Source organism: Homalodisca vitripennis, chromosome 8 (assembly GCF_021130785.1).
Source record: "Homalodisca vitripennis isolate AUS2020 chromosome 8, UT_GWSS_2.1, whole genome shotgun sequence".
Lineage (NCBI taxonomy): Eukaryota > Metazoa > Arthropoda > Insecta > Hemiptera > Cicadellidae > Homalodisca > Homalodisca vitripennis.
Genome location: NC_060214.1, coordinates 14,095,264 through 14,118,647, shown reverse-complemented (window position 1 = coordinate 14,118,647; position 23,384 = coordinate 14,095,264). Strand labels below are relative to the sequence as shown.

The following is a 23,384-nucleotide window of genomic DNA, read 5'->3' as shown; positions in this document are numbered from 1 at the left end:
AGTGCTGTGTCCAATCCATGTTAACAGGATTACAATCAAAAGAAAACAACGAAATGATACAAATATTTTTAACATAAAATATACTTTTCCAAAAATTATTATCTTTTATAGAATAACGATAAACGGGCATGTATAATCAAATACTGTTAAGTATTCTTTTATATTTTTAAAAAGTGCTCTTGGAAATCAGGAAAAATGGCCTCTATATAAAATTATACATTTATAACAGTAAATGGGTTACTATAATAGATAGTTTAAAACTGACAGAATATAACTAAAAGCATATATACCGTACATATTTCGGATGGATGACTATTACATAAGATAGGGCTTGATAATTACCGAACGATTGCAGGTAAAGCAATAAAACTTGGTACATCATAAACCTGTAAATCTACTTTTTGAAGTAACTACCATATTTTTGTCATGTCAGGGGGATCGCCCGCAAGGAGTCAGAGTGGAATCTTAAATGAGAGCATAGGTCGAGTAGTAAATCAAATTAAAGATCTTTATTACTAGAGTAATGCCACAAATCCGACCTCAAAAGATTCACTCTTTAAAAAAAAAATCATGTTGTTTAAAGTTTGAAACATTTACAATGTAGGTCTTGTTCTAGATGGTTTGATATTCTTGTCTTGGCTCAAGTTGTGGAAGTTAAAACTGAGTAAATGAATACGGGACTTATGAAATAGTTCTTAAGGTAGTAGTTCCCTCTTATAAAAATATTTTTGAAGCACTAAAACAAAATTGATATCAGTGATTGAGATCAAGCAACTAACCCTACCTGGTATTGAGATAGGAGCTGGTATCACAGGCTCTGGTGGAATTCCACTGCCACCATCTTGGTTGAGCTCTGCCCGGCAGATATTGATCGCGAAGAGTATAGATGCCAGACCGGCCGCAGCCTGCGGCAACACATTGCTGAGCTCCTGGTCTCGCAGGAACGCCCAGTCCTCGTAGTACACGGAGATATGCTCTGGTGCAGCATCGATCAGACACAGCATGTAGCGTTCGAGCGACTTTTCATTAAGTGCCGATCGCAGCCACGCTCTCCCTCTTCCACTGTCTGTATAGATCTGCTTCAACTGTTCATATCGGTCCCGCTCGTGTTTGGTCAAGAAGTCACGAACAAAATGCCAAAACACCACTGCAGGTTCCTGCCCGTTACCACCCAATACCAACTCCGTCACTTGCCTGCAAATAATCAGCTCACATTACGATCCTGGTTTGAACAACCCAAAGTTTTACGCTTATCAATATCAACTATATTTTTTAATGTCCACCGTACCTTGAAATTTTTTAAATTGAATAAACCAATATATTCAAAACATATTTAAACTAACAGGACTTTATGTTACAGTATTTTATTACATTCTTACTTGATAGTGGAATGATTCTTTTTTGGTAATGCCTTCGTTCTTAAACCATGACTCAACACTGCTTCAATCCTGTTGCAGACATCTACCACGTGGGGGTCTAGTTCTGTTGCTAACTCAGTCCTGCCTCCGAAGCGAATCTGACAGAGTTTCACGGAGTGAAGCAAGTCAGCCTGCAAGATTTTGCACGCGTCCACTCCTGTAGATATGACTTGAACAGGAAGCATTCTAGAACAATTCATAAAATCAATTATCTACGGTGGTACATACAATCAACAATAACCATGACCTTAATGTCATCCCCATTATCTTTGTTGATTCCGACCCAAATACAAATGACTTATTACAAATTTATATAATAATCTGAGTATAAAACGGGTCTGCTAAAAAAGAAATTCTGAAAAAATGTTTAAATTCAGTAATTGGAAAAACCAAGATATGGAATTACTTTGGTATGTTATTTCTCAACAATATTTTTATTTATCTGCCCTAAAAAATTAAAGTTTTTATGTAGGTAAACTTTTTTTACTGTTAGTTTCCTGACCCTCAGGTCCTTAATACATTCAATTAATAAACAATAACAAATGGCTGTTGAAATATTTCACAGTAAGATGTTCACAAACAAAAACATTATGGCAATTTTGTTTTGATATAAAAACTGACATAATTGCTAAAGACTTACAAACAGCACAAACATTGCAAATGAAATACAAAGCATTTTTTGAGGACCATGAAAACCATTGAGATGCCAGTGAGTCTATTTTGCACTGATATAGGATATGATACTGATTAGGTACATATACAAATTTGTACAATTCCAAGACTAAACCAAGGAAACAGGATGATATAGAGAAGAAAGATTGGAGAGCATGGACATAAATTGTTTAGTATCAAATTTACTTTCTAAGAACGAATAATGAGGGTACGAATGAAGATAGCAAAACAGGTAGTCAGACATAACACATGTCGTAATACAGACATGTGTTCTTTTCGAACATTCAACGAACTGTAAATGTCATTGTGTGAATGTTTGTGCTTCTGTCAAGCAAAAACTACTAACTGTTTTAAATTTGACATGAATACTTAATAATATTATGACTACTTAATATATATGGTAATAAGTAGAGAAAACGAAATAACTTAAAAAAACTGTGGGTAGGGTACGATAAGTGGATCCGGTTTTTTATATCGAAACTGGCAAACTATATTACTTAATCATAACCATCGATATAATCAATCGATACTAATTAATTATTTTGAACAATAATTAACGTAAATAATCTATATCAACAGCTGGAAACACTTTCAAATAATACACGTAAGGTAATATTTCAATCTTACATAAGTAACATTTTGATTATTAACATGGCAGTCAATTTTAGAAAACTACACGACATTGCTTTGAAAGATTATAAGACAAGTTTTTCGTGGTTTCAACATGTAGGACTCGTACCGAAAGACCCATTATGTGAAACTTGTGGGAAAGAAACAAATGTAACTACAAGAGGAGCAAATATGGTCGTCTTCAGTTTTCTTAATTTTTGTTATAATAATTGGTTTGATCACTGTTAATATTAAATTCACATTTTAATTTAAAACATAATGTTTGTTATTGAGGACTATAGATACTTTTATATCGATTGATAGTTTAGGATTTGAGAAGCGAATATTAGGTATCGATGATTACATTCTTCGATATAAAAAAAACCGGGCCCGCTTAACGTACCCTACCCAAAACTGTTTCAAAAACATCAAATAAAGCAAAATAGTCCATTCCCCATCTACTAACCTATTTGTTATCATGTGGTGTAGGTAATTTAACCTTTTATGAGCTTGAATTTAGGTACCAATTTGAGGTGTTTTTCTTTTTCTGCCACTAATATGGGAAGGTACTACCAAAGTCTGCATTAATGGCGAAAGGCATTCCCTGTCGGTACTTTTCAACGAACAATGTATATATGGTTACAGGGGATGGAAATCACAAATCAGATTTGTTATTCAATAATTTCAATGTAAATTTGTGGTTATATTGGTGTACTGTGCTTCTTGTTAACTATGATTTTCAACATAATCTACTCCCAATAGCTTATCTAAGTGTTCTGTGGTTAGAACAGCTTAGTTAAGCAACATCAATAGTAACGTGCAGTATCCTTCAGTGGATCTTCAACAACAATGATCTTTATTACTCAGTCGTGGTGCGTTAACTGTAACACAGTTATTTAGTTTTTAAAAATATTTAGGTGTTTGATTGCGGATTATGTGAGAAGTTAAAATATTAGGAAATTAATTTATTCCTTTTTACTTGGTCATCGTGTTTTTTCAGAGTGAGAGTATAAGTTCTTTGAGTACTCATGTTTTATTTTTAAATCAAAAGATATTTTTATGTGATTGGACGTTACCAAGTAGTATAAAAGTAAATAAGAAGGTTTATGGTTATATTAGTTTTGCTCATTTATTACACTTGTTTGTTTTTTACACTATTTATTGGTTTGTTGAACGTTTCATTCAATTTGTATGCATTATTTTTATCTACACCGGAAACGAGATTCAGGTTATTAACCTATTACTATAGTCCTACTGAACAAAACAATATAAGGTTACAGTATAATAAGAGGCCACCACCACAATAGAATCATAGGCCTATTTATGATTATCTAAACTATAGAGACAAAAATGTTGACACAAATTACATTATATAAAAACTGTCTTATGTTGTGTATCTATAAAATGTAACAAACAAAACAGTTTAACATTTAGTTACTTTTTACTGTTTTTAAGGATATACTATGATTCTATTGTGGAGGTGGCCTCTTATTATACTGCTGATCAATATAAAGTTTTAGGGTATAAAAATGACAAAAATTAAATTTAGAAAATTAGATGGATAGATAGATATCTTTATTGATCTTTAAAAATTTACAGGCAATGGATATCGTCACAATATGATGCAATTACAATTTGCAAGTTAAAACAGATCAAGAATTACATTCAAATATATATACATTACAGTACATATAAACAATGGTAATCAATCGTGCAGTAAACTCATAGTTAAATCACGGGCATAATACCGTTGAATCAAAGCGATAGCTAAAAGCAATAGGTACTAAGTTAAAAAGTGTTTTTTAAAGTAAATATTAAGTTAAAAAGTTAAGTAGACCCTAATAGCAATGTAAAAAAAAAAAACAAAACGTGCAACCCAGTGCAAGACATTAATTTAACTTAACATGCGAACACAACATGGAAATATGATAATTTTAAAATGGTAACATAGGCAAAAAATAATCAAAAATAAGCTACAGTTTTGGTTATGGTTAAAGTATAAACCATTGAAAATGGAACTACTTTTCCATCCCTTGAATCCTTATATTGGTTTATTCAGGAGGACAATCGCAATAGATTAGTAATGCGAAACTCAAATTTTGCCACTCTGCCTGTTGAGTTACCATAGAATTAATTGCTCAGGGGCATCTGTATTGAAGTCTACTCTAGAGAAAATAAGGGTTTTAAATTTGACTTTAAATTTGTAAATAAAAAATACCTACTTTATGTAACATTAATCATAGGCTAGGTCTGTATTATCTTACCTTATAGAAGACTGAGCAGGCCTTGGCTCCCTCAGAGCATTATTTAATATCACTGAAAAGTATTACTCATGAATTACAAGTATTAATGAAAAGAATCATAAAAACTTAACATCAGCAACTTATATCTGCCTGATATATCACTGGAATATTACAGTTATTTTCTCAATCAAACCTTTAAACTATTACAACAGATTGTTATGAAAGCTAAACAGCAGCACTAATATTAAATTAGTAGTCCTTATTCTCACGTAATAGAAACAAGTCCACATACATTAACTATTCTATCAGAGAATAAAAAACTAGTTTTTCATTTGATTAAATTATTTTATAACTGTCCATATCTAAAACAAGTTTAATTAGAAAACAACTGAGCTTACTACGAAGTACCAAAAGATACAATAAAGAAATCAACAATCAACAATTTCACTGCAGCCTCTGCTCTGTGGACTTCTACATAAAAACCATATGATTCTTCATTTCTCGGAAAATAACGGATTTTGTATTCAAAACAGCTGATTCACGATCGTTAAACACAAAGTGTTGCTGGTTTTATATGTATTATAATTATAATAAATATTATAATATATAATTTTTAGACATGGACAGTAGTAAAATAATTTGTCAAACGAAAAACTATTTTTTTTTATTCTCTGATAGAATAGTTGATATATGTTGACTTGTTTCTATTACGAGGGGAGGATAAGAACTAATTATTCAATATGAGTGCTGCAGTTTAGCTTCCATAACAATCTATTTATTGTAATAGTTCTGAATATATATTTTTCAAATACTCTTCTTACAAGTTAGTTTAACACACACACACACACACACACACACACACACACACACACACACACACACACACACACACACACACACACACACAAACACACACACACAAACATTTTGCTTTCAAAAACTCACAAGATCTCAAGATCTCGGAGGCAACAGATCCTGTAAATAATATGTAATAAGTTTTCCGAATGCATGCGTATTCGATAGCTATGTTTTTATAACAAGGTATGCTCAAAAATGTAGGTATTGAATGTGTCGGGCTACAGTTTTGTATATATAAAGCAGATAGTGCCTTTCTCTGATAGATATGTGGTTTTATATAGTTCCAATGGCTAGAATACTTATTAACAGAAAAAAAATCACTGTTATTAAAATAAATATATATTTAAACACGCAGGCGTACGGCTGTCCTTACACTCAACCTCAAACTTGTAAACAGGAATAAGACTACGCTACCATTTGACCATATTTTATTTTTTAGTCTACGGTCTTTAGAGCTCCTCTCTTAGTCGTTCTACACTCAGAAGTATTTGCCAACACCACCGAACTTACTATATAGCAAATTTCATATTGGCACGTGGTAGAGTTGGATCCTCGCCTGTAAATCGTACATGGGTAATTTGTTCTCGTTGAAATAGCATTGATAGTCTGTTAATTCATAAGGGGTTCTTCGTTGATCTTGTCATATTTGCTAACTAAATGATGTAGAAAAAACAGTCAGTATTTTTGTGATTATCTGGCCGTCTGTGTACAATTGCTTAATTGAAACCATTTAGGAATGTCACATAACGATCAGTAAACAAGTTGTTGTTCCTGGGAGAGCCAATTGTTTGGGTGAAAATGGATTGTAATGGTTTTTTATCTACAGCAAGTGTTAACTTCCTCCTAAACAAATAGTGGTAAAACTTTTGAAATGACCAGAAAATGGCCGTAGCTTTCATGTCCAACTGTGAATAGCCCCTTTCAGCTGACGACAGTGATCTTGATATAAATGCAATAGGATGTTCTGTTTCTGTCTAAGATGTGTGATAACACTCCAGATAATTCAACTAGACTTGCATCTGTAACCGGAGTTAGGGGAAGATTGGAGCAAATTGAACAAGCACCTTATCATTTCATATTTCTTGTTTCACACTGTTGAATGCAATTTTACAATGTACATTCGATTTGAACTTGGAGTCCTTCTTTAAAAGTTACCTTTTAAATACTGTATGAGTGTAGATGCATTAGGAATAAACTTTGAGTAGTACGCTGTAAGACTAAGAAAGATCCTAAGCTCCTCGATATTTCTCGGGCGAGTAGCTTCTGTTATAGATTTAATCTTAACTGGAGATTTGTTCAGACTATCAGCACTAATTACATGGCAAATTTAAATTATCTCTTGTTCAATAACTAACATTTCTCGAGATTCAAATTAAGATTTGATTCCCTCATTTGCCACAAACACTTTTATGAATCTGTTCTTGCACTCTTGTAATGTTAACCCTTGGATTGTTATGGTACCAAAAGATGCACCTGTCCCTTCCAGATCTAAAATAACACCATCCACGAAGTTTTGGAATTCATTTGTGACACTTTTAATACCAAATGCAAGTCGATTCATTAAGTAAATTCCCTAAGTGTAGATAATGTTTGCAACATTGTAATGCTATTATCGACCTCCAAGTATGGATACGCTTTGTTAAAATTAAGGTTACAATAGTACTTCCTCTCTTCATTTCATAAAAAAACTTCAATTCTTTGAATTGGATAGTATGAATCAATCATTTGAGAATTAAGAGTTAATTTGAAATCGACTCTCAGTCTAACATCCCCATCAGACGTACGTACCACTACAACAGGTGACCCCATTCAGAATAATAACTCCTTCACTTTCGAAATTTTTCAACAAGAGGAATATACTACTATAGGCTAGAGGAAAACAACACTTCATAGAATTGGAATACGCTAAAAGAAGATAAAGACCGAATTGATGTATTTACTAATTTTATTGGGCATTTAAGAAAAACATTTTTTAATACAAAGGATAATTTTTCTCAGAAACTAAAAGTGACATAACCATGCAGTTTTTTTATCTTATTTGTTTCATTAAATTTCAAATTTCTAATGTAAGTTTCATAATTCAGATTATTTATTTTTTTATTCTTTCATAATATATTTAATAATCATCTTCTGAAGCCACCGGATACGTGACCACTGTCGGGCCTCAACACAATGCAGGACTCGATCTTCTGCTGCTGGCCATCTTTCTGCAACTGAACCTTGTAATGATCCTCCTGTGCCTGCTGAACGCCATCTTAAGCCTCCTGTTACTGTACTGACTAATGCAGCCGGGCCCCTTTTCTCCAGTGAGCTCTCGTCCGTTTTTGGACCTCCATTTGAAAACTCCCTACTTGTGTACCTCGGTACAGACTCATTTGCGTACCCAGTAAAAATTAACAACGAAGATAAACTGGCTGTACAAAGACCACATGTTTTATTAAAAGTCTCAGTAGACGTATCTCGGTTTCAGTATCGGTAAACCACAACACAAATTGGCATTGTTCAAAACAAACAAACCTTAAATTTAATTTGAATAAGTTTCCTGGAGTACATCAAAATGCCCAGGTCGCTACGAATAAAGTGAGTGAACTGTCATCGTCATGTAAGGAATTGAATCCTGATGTTTTTATTGTTTCCGAACAAAGTTTTAACATTAATTCAATTTCTCAGTTTAGAACAAACAATTATCAATTAGTAAACTCTTTTCATCCTAATCTATTCAGAGGGTGAGGTGAGACCATTTTTGTAAAACTTTTTTTTTAAATCGAACATTTTAAAGCAAACTATAGTTCTGACTTGGACTTTGAAATTAGTGCATGGCGCAAGTGTTTCCCTAAAATTCTCAGAAAAGATAAACATAGTCGTATTGTATAGATCCCAGAGGTTGCAGCTTTACATTTTTTTTAGAAACTCGAATCATTTTGTCCCGTTTTAAACCAAAATCCAAGCACTTAATTTTAATTGGCGATTTTAGTATCAATGTCTTAAACCACACCTCCCATATGACCCAGCGGCTTCGAGACGTGTTAAATTCCTTCGGATTGGAGTGGGCTGTCAACTTACCCACCAGAGTGACCGCTAAATCAAGTACAGTCATTGGCAATGTCATCACAAACATTTCAACTGCTGTGGTCTCTGTATTGGACACCGCCATCTCTGACCATTTTTCGCAGGACGTTACCATGCGCGGAATGAGGCCGGAACCCGAACATAAAAATAAATACACTCAAACAGTCTCTACATCCCAGAAATGTTGATCGTCTCTGTCAGTCTTTTTCAAAAGAATCCTGGACTTTCTTAAGCAGTTTAAAATCCCTAAATGAGACATTCAACGAACTCAATTATTCTATAACCACATATCTTGACGCCACTTTTCCAATCAAAATGCCCAAGGAAAATATTTTTTTTAAATCAATGGGTTACCCAGGGCATTCTAAAATCAAGAGAAAAAAATTACAGTTTTACTACTCCATATTTTGGGAATCTCGACAAGATGAGCGGTTTAAAAACTTTTTCAAAAGTTATATGATAATTTTACAGGAAAGTCATAAAAGCAGCTAAAGCCTATGCCATTGAAAGTAGACAGAAGAGAGCAGACAACAAATCCAGGGTTTATTATTAACTCACATTTAAAACCAGATTTTTTCCAAATATTCAAAACCAATAAACATTAAAATTGGTGATGAACTTTTACAAACCCAACAAGAAGTGGCCATGGAGATTAGTAATATTGTTGCAACCGCAGTGCCGAACCTCCCTTTTAGCGGCAGTCAGTCTAGTTTGGAACCTGTAAATGGGCCAGTATTGTCTATGGTGCTTTCTCCTGCTAGCGAGAACGAGGTGAGATGGCAATTGTTGCCTAAAGTACATTTTAAAAACACTGACAAGACTGGTTAACATGTCCGTTGAAATAGGAGTGTTTTCAGCTCAGCTAAAAACAGCCAAATGATTCAAATTTTAATGAAGGACAATCTTTGCCTCGCAAGCAACTATTGTCATATTTAAATTCTGCCAGTTTTGAGACAAGTATTTGAAGAACATTTTCGAAACACTCATGGATTTCCTCAATAGGTTTGACGTTTTGTTTTCAAACCAATTTGGATTTCGAAAAAACGTGTCAACAATTCATTCCATCACACACCTTTTGGATACAGTCATAGGAGGTTTAGAAGGCAGGAAGCACTCAATTAGTATATTTCTCGATCTTTCGAATGCTTTTGATTGTGTTCACCATGCCACTCTGTTGTGAAAATCAGAATCATGCCTCGACAGAGTATTAACTTGGACCGATCATGTATGTGCAAGGATTGCTTCAGGCGTTGTTTCCGTGAGTAATTTGGCACAAGTTTTATCTTTTGACGTTCTAAAAATAGCGTACTTTAGCCTTTTATAGTCCCATTAACCTACGTCTTTGGGTGGGTGTGCCTGGATCAGATTCAACAGAGTTTTCAGGCTTCAGAAGAAAGTAATTAGAATAATGTGCAAATTAAAACGAAGAGAAACGTACCACGATGCTTTCAGGAAGCATGGTTTTTTAGTTTATCTTGCCTTTACATGTTAGATGTAGCTCTGTATTGCCGATTCCGATGTGAGTTAGTGCGGGGCAGAGAAGTCCACAGGTATGATACTAGAGGTGGGGACAGCTACATGATGCAACATCATAGAACACTGGCATTTGAACAACTTCTTTCGGAAGCTAGTGTGAGATTAATTAATAATCTCCCTGAGAGCATAAAAAATGTCAACAATCCAACACTTTTTAAAGCTCGATTAAAGGATCTTTTAGTGTTTGAAGTGTAGATGGGTTCATGTTACGCCGTTGGGACCTCTAATTTTCGTAACTAAGTACCAATATTAAAGCCATGTATGAGAGAGAATGTAAGTTACTGTAAGTATGCGCGCAATGAATGAATGTTGGAATATAAACTGCAAGCGTTTTAGCTTTATTTATTGACGTTTGCAAATGCAATGTAAAATTGTTTTAAAGCAACAATATGTTTATTGATTATATAGAGCGAAAAACAAAAGTTAATTATAAACACATTAAAAAAGGTAAATACGTTTGGTTCATGATTTCCGAAAAAAAAACATGTCTAAATATCTGAAAATAATTAACATGTGCTGTATAGAGACATTTAATTCACCTTAAAACCTATTGTAACTTAGACCAGTTATATTTTTCAGCCATATGTTATATCCAACTACCTTACTATTATTACTAACTACAATTAATGTCCTATTAGCAAGGTTAGCTATCTTATATGCACAAAACGAATAAAACTATTTAACTTAAATACTGAAAATGTCAACAAAATCTGATACCAACGTTGATACAATATTAGTTCGAATAAGGAAAGTCGAGAATATTTCCTTCAGATGCTGATTTAAGTCAAAAAAGTGTAGACAGTACATCAGAGGCCGGAGATAAGATTTCGGAGAATAAAGACATCTTCACGTACGTTGTACAGACAGATGATGACAGAGGTATCAAAGACTATGGAAGGGTAAAACTGTCAAGAGTAAAATCGGAAGATTTGAATATTAACAAACATGGTCACAAAAAGCGTTTAGATGGCATTAAAGCCCATGGGTCTAAGAAAGACCTTGTTCAACACTCAGGTGATTTGAGACACATCACTTTCTTAGACGAGAATTCCAAAAGGAAGCTTGAAACACCATCTTTAATTTCACAAACAGCAATGAGAGGAAATATGAGGTATTATCTGAACTTCGAGGGAAGGCTGTCTGTAAGGTCAGTGATACCAGTAGAGGCCGAGAAAATGAACAGTGAACATCCGTAAGATAGAAATTGTGTTGTCAATTTTAGATGAAGTACTTTCCAAAATTGGAATAGAACCACAGGAAATTGCAATAGATAGAGAGTTGAAGGTAATTTCATCAAATATAGGTTCAGTTAAATTTGTCGCTTTCCCGGCTCTTAGGGAAAGATTGAAGGGGAAAACCAAAGAGGATCGAAGTTTAGCTGCTGGGAAAAGTAGTGATAAAATCGCTATCAAACATAAAATTGAAGGAATAAGTGTTATGGCTAAAGAACTAAGTTTGCCAATCAAGAATTTTTAAAAACAGGCCATTCTTAGATACCAAAGCTAAGGTGGAGCAAGTACTCTTGCAATCGGACATATTTGGTAGCGGTACTACATTGACGCCTGTTGGCCCAACTGAAACAAGACCTTTAAAATCAGTAAGTGATCATTTTGGATCAAGTGAAACACTTATATCCCATGATGAAGTATCTCACGTTAATAGCCCATTCGTAAGTATGTCTAAAAATATATTACGAAATAACATTTAAGGTAGGGGGTGTTGATTGTTTGCTTAGTACTAAATCGCTGAGCTTTTAATAATGTAATTTGTGATGTATAATGTGATGGATTTACTTATTGACCAGGAATACGCCAGATCATTGTGTTACATAACAGGGTTCGTTAAGTTTCAAAGCCATGGTCGTTAGCTCAATAACATCTTGGTGTGGTATGGTTCATCCCACTGTCTAGTGTCTACTCAATTCCCCTGTTTACAGAGTTACCTGTTACCATACTATGAGGACAACTGTTACCTTGTACTCTGTTTGAATACAATAAACGTAACATAACTTTACAGCTCAATCCATTCTTGAGATATCCTGCGAAGAGTTGTACCTCAGCCTATTTCCACGAAGGAACTTACTAGATCATCCAAACTTGATGTTGTCTAAGTATACATGAAGCATCATTTAAAATTTCAATTCCACATCACATTTAGTTCTCGAGATATCATATGGAAAACAGACAATACGTGAGTAGCAGAAAAATATACAAAATTTCAAGTCTGTTGCTCATTCATTGGAAACCCCTGATGAAAGTTAGGCTAAACTAACGCTAAGACAAATCCCATGAAGGGACGTGTGCCATCATCGAACACAGAAATGAATTAACGCAAGATTTTAAGTCTATACTCAATAGATTTGTAGATTTTATGGAAGCGTACAGGCAAATGTGAATTTTCAATACGTTGAGTGACAGGCTCCGTTTTGTAATGTTCATTCTACTAGATAGTGCAATATTGCACAACTAGCTGTAGTCTGGCTCTAGACCGAGTTCTCCTCCACCTATACTGAACCCAACGGATAAAATTAATCTAAACAAACTAGGAAAATTTAGGTATCCTGCTTATCAGATCATAGCGCGATCATTTATTAGATAATTAAACATCAAGGCAATACTATTACTAAGCTCTTTGTTTGCCTTATAGTATTAGAATATAGTGATTGGAGCTGGAACCAGGTAGATTCGCACCCTCAGAGACTCAGACCCCACTCACATTATAGTGCAGAGGATTAGAACCCGGAAGCATTTTTACTCTGTTAGTCACCTAATACTCTTACCCAATCAAATTCAGATTTTACTTATTTGTAATGTCATCTTACAATGATTACTATGCGTGAATAGTAAAAATTACAAGAAGAAAAATGACACAAAAAATGTATAATACACTGAAATTGTCACAAATCATTGTTTACTTATGAGTATAAGATGGTATTGAATAAGAATAACTTGAGGAGGAAAACTGTGCCGGACTGGCCTCAACCCTCCGCGTTCGTGAGTGTGGGGTACACTCGTACGAGCGAGGCGACTAACTTGCTTTTTAGGCGCAATCCTTATTTGCTAATACTATAGAGACCAACAGCATACGTCACCGTCTTTATTTTTTTTCAACCTTCCGTTTTAAAAGCAGCATATTATTCAAAATAAGGAATTTGTTGATAATCCATTTAGGACGCGTAGACGGTAAGGCCTCCGATTTCAGATCTTTTTCAAGATGAATATTGTTTTTTTTCTCTACCTAACGATCTAAATCGGGAGCGTGTGCTCGATCAGAGCTAACGAAATATTCAATAATATTACTTGTACCAGGGGAAGGGAGTATTATTAGAAAGCTACATTCGGTGTAATAGAAAACTTTTGAGAAATGGGGATATAACAGAAATTAACCAAATTTTAGTTTATTACTGGACATATTTTAGTATTCATCTTCATTTTCGATTATTCTAAATACCAAATTGTAATATTATTTGCACATATTTTATCAGTCCAGTTTACTCGAATTCAATGTTAGAAGCAGGATTGTTTTAATACCCTACTCGTTGAATGAAAAATTGTTTCTTTGATTTTTACGACCAAATTGTAAGATTAGTACGCAATCCAAATTGAAAAAAGTTTGCATTCTAAATTCTCTAACACTGGTGAGAAACGTAAATTTTTCTTATTTTTCAGGATTGCGTGATTGATGCTACGACTAACAAAAGGTTTTCCGGCTTAAGCCACATCGAATCTTTTTAACGATCTCCTTTTAAGCCTTATTCTGCCCATCCTCATCGGCCGCTGGCCTATGCGAGGATCTTATCGAACAGAATAAGGAGGAGAGTTGAACTACAAACATCCTATTTCCTTTTTTGAGAATAATTACTAACACATTTCTAATCTTAAACAATCGGACAACAAATTTATCCGTCTTCAGTAGATGTTTTGATATATTAATCGTTGGCCAAAATATTTTAAGATTTACATTATGTTAGCAATTTTCAACGCGTCTTGAACCGGAAAACGTTGATGGCAAGTTATTCTTGTTTCATTTTTTCACAAGACTTTCTTAATTTACACTCGTAATTTTGTACTTATGTAAAGGTTGTCAACTAGCCACTTCGTGTTCTTAACCCTTATAGTTCCTGAGTGTATTTCAGCACGCTAAGTATACCTATAATTGGTTGAGCTTTAACAATTGGGCTGGAAAATATCCATTTCTGTCTGTCTGTTTGTCAGGACGAAATCTCGATAACGGAGTGGCAAATAGACTTGAAAGTTTGCCTGATGTTTCATGTATGTGTTAGAAACACTGAGTTGGATGACGGTGTATCTCACTCCATAGAATTTGACACAGCGTTAGCGAATATTTTATCTTTGGTCTTATGATAATGGATAACCGTGATGGCAACAAGAAAAGACAGAATAAATAAATTTGTAACCAAACTGAATCCATCATTTAAGGTTTCAACGTGTGACTTTTCATGTAGTAAAACGAAAAAGAGTAGAAAATCAATGTTAAAACTTGCTTCGGCGCACTCTTTTAGTAGCATCCGTAGCTCAGTGCAACCTTTATTATTTGAACACTGCTATGTAACCTAATTCAATGAATAAAAATGGGAATGCATTATGTGCAAAGATTTCTCGAGAAAGATTTACTCTGTTGATTTTAAATTTTGCGTTAAATTTAATTTCTACATAGGCAAGAATGTGTTGTATGATGGTGTATGTCGAACCATGGAATTTGGCTTGGGCGTCATTGAAGCCTATGACTCAGTAGGCTGAGTATAGTTTCTTATTTGCCTGCCGGAGGAAATGTAAAATTTCCTGTTCGATTGTCCGTCTTTCTACCCGTCCGCAGGACATTTCGAGAATGGAACGAACTACAGATTTGAAAATTTGAATACAACCTTAGAGAAGTTTGTTACTCGACACGTGATGTGTCGTACTTCTACCTTGATTATGGATCCTAAACTGCGCGCACTGCATTAGTTCTTCGACACTCCGCTTGGCGCTGCTCGCCGGTTACTAATAGCGTGTATTTCTAGCGTTAACCGCTAGGTGGTACATCTGTCGAGGGATTTCATACGAGCACGACTTTATAGCATTGAAAATTTTATCTTCTCAGAAGGATCCATATATAGCAAATTTCATATTGGCACGTGGTAGAGTTGGATCTTCGTCTGTAAATGTACATGGGTAATATGTTGTTCTCGTTGAAATAGCATTGATAGTCTATTAATTCATAAGGGGGTTCTTCGTCGATCTTGTTCATATTTGCTAACTAAGTGATGTAGAAAAAAAAGTCAGTATTCTTGTGATTATCTGGCCGTCCTGTGTACAATTGCTTAATTGAATCGCATTTAGGAATGCCACATAACGATCAGTAAACAAGAAGTTGTTGTTCCTGGGAGAGCCAATTGTTTTGGTTGAAAAAATGGATTGTAATTGTTTTTTTATCTACAGCAAGTGTTAACTTCCTCCTTCTGACTTGGACTTTGAAATTAGTGCATGGCGTAAGAGTTTCCTAAAATTCTCAGAAAAGATAAACATAGTCGGGATTGTATAGATCCCAGAAGTTTGCAGTGTTACATTTTTTTTAGAAACTCGAATCATTTTGCCCTGTTTTTAAACCAAAATCCTAGCATTTCATCATAATTGACGATTTTAGTATCAATGTCTTAGACCACACCGACCATATGGACCCAGCGGCCTCGAGACGTGTTAAATTTCTTCGGATTAGAGTGGGCTGTGAACTTACCCACCAGAGTGACCGCTAAAATCGAGTACAGCCATGGCAATGTCATCACAAACATTTCAACTGCTGTGGTCTCTGTAATTGGTCACCGCCATCTCTGACCATTTTGCGCAGGAGGTTACCATCCATTGCAGTGAGGCCGGAACCCGAAAACCAAAATAAATAAACTCTAACGGTCTCTAAATTTCAGAAATGTTGATCGTCTCAAAGGTATCCTGGACTTTCTTAAGCAAGTTTAAATCCCTAAATGAGACATTCAACGAACTCAATTATTCTATAACCACATATCTTGACGCCACTTTCCCCCATCAAAATACCCAAAGGAAACATAAAATCTCAAAAAAAAGCAATGGGTTACCCAGGACATTCTAAAATCAAGAGAAAAAAATTAAAGTTTTACTACTCCATATTTTGGGAATCTCGACAATATGAGCGGGTTTAAAACTTTTTCAAAAGCTATATGATAATTTACAGGAAAGTCATAAAAGCAGCTAAAGCCTATGCCATTGAAAGTAGACAGAGAGAGCAGACAACAAATCCAGGGTTTACTATTAACCTCACATTTAAAACCAGATTTTTTCCAAATATTCAAAACCAATAAAAATTAAAATTGGGGCAGACATGAAACTTTTACAAACCCCTCAAGAAGTGGCCATGGAGTTTAGTAATATTGTTGCAAACCACGGTGTCGAACCTCCCTTTTTAGCGGCAGTCGGTCTAGTTTGGAACCTGTAAATGCTTTCTTCCTGCTAGCGAGAACGAGGTGAGATGGCAATTGTTGCCTAAAGTACATTTTGAAACCACTGACAAGACTGGTTAACATGTCCCCGTTGAAATAGGAGTGTTTTCAGCTCAGCTAAAAACAGCCAAATGATTCAAATTTTCATGAAGGACAATCTTTGCCTCGCAAGCAACGGTCCTATTTAATTGTCCTATTTAAATTCTGCCAGTTTTGAGACAAGTATTTGAAAAACATTTTCGAAACACTCATGGATTTCCTCAATAGGTTTTGACGTTTTGTTTTCAAATCGATTTGGATTTCGAAAAAAAACGTGTCAACAATTCATTCCATCACACACCTTTTGGATACAGTCATAGAAGGTTTGGAAGGCAGGAAGCACTCAATTAGTATAATTTCTCGATCTTTTGAATGCTTTTGATTGTGTTCACCATGCCACTCTGTTGTTAAAATCAGAATCATGCCTCGACAGAGTATTAACTTGGACCGATCATGTATGTGCAAGGATTGCTTTCAGGCGTTTTTTTTTCCGTGAGTAATTTGGCACAAGTTTTATCTTTTTGACGTTCTAAAATAGCGTACTTTAGCCTTTTATAGTCCCATTAACCTACGTCTTTGGGGTGGGTGTGCCAGGATCAGATTCAACCAGAGTTTTCAGGGTTCAGAAGAAGAGTAATTAGAATAATGTGCAAATTGAAACGAAGAGAAACGTGCCACGATGCTTTCAGGAAGCATGGTTTTTTTTAGTTTATCTTGCCTTTACATGTTAGATGTAGCTCTGTATTGCCGATTCCGATGTGAGTTTAGTGTGGGGCAGAGAACGTCCACAGGTATGATACTAGAGGTGGGGACAGCTACATGATGCAAACATCATAGAACACTCGCATTTGAACAACTTCCTTCGGAAGCTAGTGTGAGATTAATTAATAATTCTCCCTGAGAGCATAAAAAATGCCAACAATCCAACACTTTTTAAAGCTCGATTAAAGGATCTTTTAGTGTTTGAAGTGTAGATGGGTTCATGTTACGCCGTGGGGACATCTAAGTTTTCGTAACTAAGTACCAATATTAAAGCCACGTATGAGAGAGAATGTAAGTTACTGTAAGTATGCGCGCAATGAATGAATGTTGGAATGTAAACTGCAAGCGCGTTTTAGCTTTATTTTATTGACGTTTTGCAAATGCAATGTAAAATTGGTTTAAAACAACAATATGATTATTGATTATATAGAGCGAAAAACAAAAGTTAATTATAAACACGACTGGTATTTTTGGAATCGATGTATGTGTGAACCCCAGCTGTGCTTGTTTCAGTGTTGTGTCCTTTATTTTAATTTAAAATGTAGTTTTTTTAACCCAATTAGTGGTTAAAACTATATAAAAACAGTTCTTAAAACATTTTTGTTCATAATTAATTTACATAAAAATGTTTAGATTTTTTTCGTAATCTTTTTTTTCCAGTACTTTTCCTACAAACTAACCTTACCCGTTAACCCGTGAGGAGTCCCCGTATATTCCACTTACGTAGTAGGTCCACCTGTATAGCTGCCCATCTAACATTGCGTTTTTTTATTGCTATTTGCTCTCTATTGCTTTTAAATCTTAACTTGCACTTATAAATGCAATTTGTACCTGTTTCCTGATAAGTTAATTTGTAATTTTACAAGTGTCAGGCAATTTAAAAAAAAATTAATAACAAAAATAATTACTAACTATTGGATTTTTTTAATTTTATTAAATTTATCCCCATTTACTTACACATGCAGAAGGTTGAAATAATTTTTTTCAGTTACTAAGGAAATGTTTTTTTATTATATTTAAGACATTCTAAATTAAATTGATAATGTAAAAATAATGCATGTGAAGTGGAAAAACTAATACAAGAAACAAAAAACTTAGATCTAGTTCCCTTCTGCTGCACAGTTGTGGCACCAATAGCTTGTTTTGGCAGTGTGCTCCTTGCATACGGATCTTTCACAAGCTGAGCATTTGTATGGAGTAAACCTGTTTTTCCTGACAGGGCAGTAGTGACACCTTGGTTTTCGTCCCTCGACAACTGAAAAAAAATACAAACAGATATATATACATATATATATATATTTTTATAATGTAGGATCGGATCAAAGAATTTATTGTGTTCACAATCAAGAAGTATTAGAGTTTTTTGTAAGACCAAGTGTTTTATATCGGTAAAATATTAAATGTATACAGTTTTTAGTTACTGGTAAAAAAGATCAATCCCTACCTGGTGGGGGTTTGGCTCAGGAAGTTCTACACCGGCGACAGCCCTGATGCTGGTCCTCAACGGGAGTGAGAGGGTCTGAATAGAAGCTCTATGTAGAAATATGCGGCTTTACTAGGTCCCTCGCAAGCTCGTTATGAAAGTCCTCCTCTGCATGGTGTCTTTTGTATTCAGGTTGTAGATAATCTGACCATTTATTAGACTAAGTGACACTAAGTGACACTTGAAATTAATTCTACGCTAAAATGTTTCACTTAGACACTCAAATAATACAATAAAAGACTAAAAACTTTGTTCATAAGAAACGCGAACTAAGCATAACAAAACGCTAACGCGATCAGTCCCGTGTATAGATGGCAACTAACAGAGTATGCGGCGCGCGCTTCCACCCCTCCCCCCTCCACTGCCTACGCATGAATCATATCACAACCACAGTGAAAATACGTGTTATATAGCCTATGAGGCACTTGCTAAGAATCAGGAGGCCTAAATTAGAAAATTAAAAAATTTCTTCAGAGCTACTATTTTGTTAGATGGCATCTAACAAGGGGACCCCCTCACGGGTTTAACTTTAATTGTTTTCAGAGTTTGTTTACTATTAGTAGTTTTTCAAGTGAGAAGGTAATGGACAACTTAAAAATTTGCCCCTTCAAACAACTCAAACTGTTTGGATTTTGATACCATAACTAATGATCACAATTATTGTTCTAATAAGCAAACAATGAACATCATTTCAGGAAAAACTATTTCTAATGACGATGTCAATAATAAAAACGAGTGGCAAATCGAAACAACTAGAAACAAAAGACATTTGTCAACAGCCAACGTTTCAGATGTTAAGAAACCTTGTAGACCTACAGAGTACGTTGCAAAAAACTGCTAGACCTATTGAATTGCACAACGATTTGAAATGCTGAGTAACGCCAACCTAGGCTCTGAAGAAGAAACGATGAATGACGACAAATTAGGACGAAGGTGAGGCCTCCACCTATATTTGATCCCCCAACATTGTCAACATAAGTAAAATGATGGTAAACATTGAACAAGTAATTAAAAAAGAGTCATATTCTTTTAAATGCATAGCTAGAGATAAAGTAAAAATTAACACTGATACTATTTGAAGCCTACCGCGCATTAGTCAAAACATTTAACTAACATGAAAGTAAACTTCCATACATACCAAATAAAGGGTGACAGAGCTTATAGAGTAGTGCTTAAGAATATGCACTTCTCTACGGAACCCCAGGAAATTAAAACAGCTATAGAAGCTTATAACCACAAAGTTAGGAATGTGTCGAACCTTAGAAGTAGCAAATCTAAAGATCCACTGTCAATTTTTTTTGTAGACTTAAGAGCCAGCATCAAACAACAAAGACATTTTTAAAATTGAATTCCTACTAAATGCCAAAATTGTACTTGAGCCCCCTTACAAACGTAATGATGTGGTGCAGTGCAAAAAGTGTCAAAGATATGGGCACACAAAGGCTTACTGCTTGGTACCAAAACCGCTGTGTAAAATGCGGCTCAGATCATGATACTAGCAGCTGTAATAAATCTGTAAATGTTCCTCCCAAATGTGTATTATGTGGTGGTGAGCACCCAGCCAACTATAAAAGGTTGCTCTATTTACAAAGATATTAAGAAAAAGGCTTTTCCCACCTCTAAGACCAGCGTTAAAAAAAGACACTCCTCCTCCAGTGCAAGATCGAGAAGTAGATAGACCTATATCTGTTCGTACTCAAAATTCAACAGGTAATCAGTCTCAACCAGTAATCACCAACCTTATCTTATGCTAGAGTGGCATCAGGTCAATCAAATGTAGAAGCAAATCACAATCTGAATCAAATAATTGATGGATTTTTAAATAAGTTCGAAATGATGATGTCTCAACAAGCCCAGCAAATAGGTACATTGATTAACCTATTGACAACTGTCATATCAAAACTAAAATGAATAGATTTTATAGGATTGGACTCTGGAATGCCAATGGCTTGGCCCGACATGGCCAAGATATTCAACTTTTTATTTCAATACACAAAATAGATATTATGTTAATTTCTGAGACCCACTTTAACAAACTTAAATTTTTTTCAAAATCCCCAAATTTTACTTTTTATTCTACAACCACCCTGACAATACGGCGCATGGAGGTAGCGCTTGTGCTAATCAGAAAACAAATAAAACATTATGAATTACCTAGATTTCAAGAAGATCATATTCAAGCTACAAGCATAGTGGTTGAGGACTGGATGGGACCACTTACATTTTCTGGTGTTTTACTGTCCCCCCGAGGCACAATATTACCAAAACTTCAATTCAACGAATTTTTCGAAACTTTAGGGCCTCTCGTTTTGTAGCAGGTGGTGACTTTAATGCCAAACATGTCATGTGGGGTTCAAGGTTGATTAACCCTAGAGGTAGAAATTTGTTAAATTGCATGAATAACAATCACTTGAGTTACGTATCTACAGGGGAACCAACCTATTGGCCTTCAGATCCCAACAAAATTCCATATCTTCTGATTTCTTTGTTACGGGAGGTATTTCTCCTAACTATATGGAGGCTGTTTCATCTCTTGATTTGTGTCGTCCGAAATCACTCTCCGGTCATCCTATCAATAAGTTTATCATTTGTATTGAAAGAAAAGGCAGCGTCCTTATCGAATAAAGGCACAAACTGGGTGAAGGTTTCGTGAAACGTTAAATGACAGTTTAAGTCTTAATATATCACTTAAAACAAGAGAGGAAATAGACAACGCTGTGGAAATTTTTAATTATACTGTTCAGAAATCTGCTTGGAGTGCAACGCCTGAACTTAATAATAACAACGTGTGGCAATATCAATTACCCAATATATATTAAGCAGCACATTGCTCAAAAACGTCGCTTACGAAGAATATGGCAAAATTCTAGAAATGTAAGAGATAAAACAATGTTTAACAGAGCAATCAAGACAGTTAAAGATTTTGCTTAAAAACTTAAAAAACATATGGTTTCAAGAATTCACTTCAAATCTCTCCCCAACTGAAGCAACAGACTATTCTTTATGGAAAGTAACAAAAAGCACAAAGAAAACCGCAAGTGCCCATTCCTCCAATATCTAAACCAGATGGTTCTTGGGCGAAAAGTAACAGAGAGAAAAACTGATTTGTTTGCTGCATATTTTAGTAATGTTTTCAAACCCATACCCCTGTAGATAACAACTTTGATAATAGACATGTTGTAAAGGAGTTTTCTTGATTCACCTAACCAACTCTCACTACCTATTGGCTCCTTTAAACCATCTGAAATATATGATGAGATTAAAAATCTTAATCCCAAAAAGGCCCCTGGTTATGAGTTAATAACAGGTAAGATACTACAAGAGCTTCCTAGGAAAGCCATACTCTTTCTTACCTTCGTATTTAATGCTATTTTGAGGCTTGAATACTTCCCATCACAATGGAAGGTGGCTCAAGTTAATTGTTGTTCCTAAGCCAGGAAAACCTCAAAACGAAGTAATGAATGTCCTACAGGCCAATCAGTCTACTACCTATACCTTCTAAATTATTCTAAAAGTTATTTTTTTTAAAACGACTTCAGGTTTTTATAACTGAATGCAATTTAATTCCCAATCATCAGTTTTGGTTTCAGAGTGCACCCACTCCACTATCGAACAAGTCCATAGAGTAGCTAATATAATAAGGCAAGATTTGGAATCCAAGAAAATTTTGTTCTGCAGCATTTTCTCGATGTGAGTCAAGCCTTTGACAAAGTGTGGCATGAAGGGCTTCTATTTAAAATAAAAAGTCATCTACGTCACACTGTTTACAACATTATAAAATCTTATTTAGAACGAAGGTATTTTTCCAAATCAAGTTTGATGATTGTCTTTCAGATCTGAATGAAATAAACTCTGGTGTACCTCAGGGAAGTGTACTAGGACCAGTGCTGTACTTAATTTTCACTGCAGACATTCCAACTAATCAAAATTCTTTGACAGCAACATTCGCCGATGACACTGCCGTACTGGCATCCCACTCCAACCATGTTGTAGCATCACAAATTCTACAAACTAACTTAAATTCTATCACAGTTTGGCTTTAAAACTTGGAGAATTAAAGTGAATGAAAAACTAAATCTGTTCACGTCACATTTACGTTTGAAACATGACACCTGTCCACCAGTGTTTTTAAACAACATTCAAATTCCTCAAAGAAATTAAGCTAAGTATCTGGGTGTAACATCTCGATAGGAAGCTGACTTGGAAACCACACATATGGAACA

At 34.9% G+C, this 23,384-nt stretch overlaps 1 protein-coding gene across 1 annotated transcript in view; it reads right to left on the bottom strand.

The window, feature by feature from the left end:
- Positions 1 to 5,402, bottom strand: part of LOC124367326 (sorting nexin-29) — a 30,306-nt gene extending 24,904 nt beyond the window's left edge. The window contains exons 1-3 of the mRNA XM_046824059.1: positions 4,964 to 5,402; positions 1,380 to 1,604; positions 785 to 1,194 (exon numbers count right to left, since the gene is read on the bottom strand). Of these exons, the coding sequence (XP_046680015.1) occupies positions 785 to 1,194; positions 1,380 to 1,603 (634 nt within the window). The 5' untranslated portion in view covers position 1,604; positions 4,964 to 5,402. The remainder of the gene's footprint in view (positions 1 to 784; positions 1,195 to 1,379; positions 1,605 to 4,963) is intronic.
- Between the last annotated feature and the right edge of the window lie 17,982 nt (positions 5,403 to 23,384).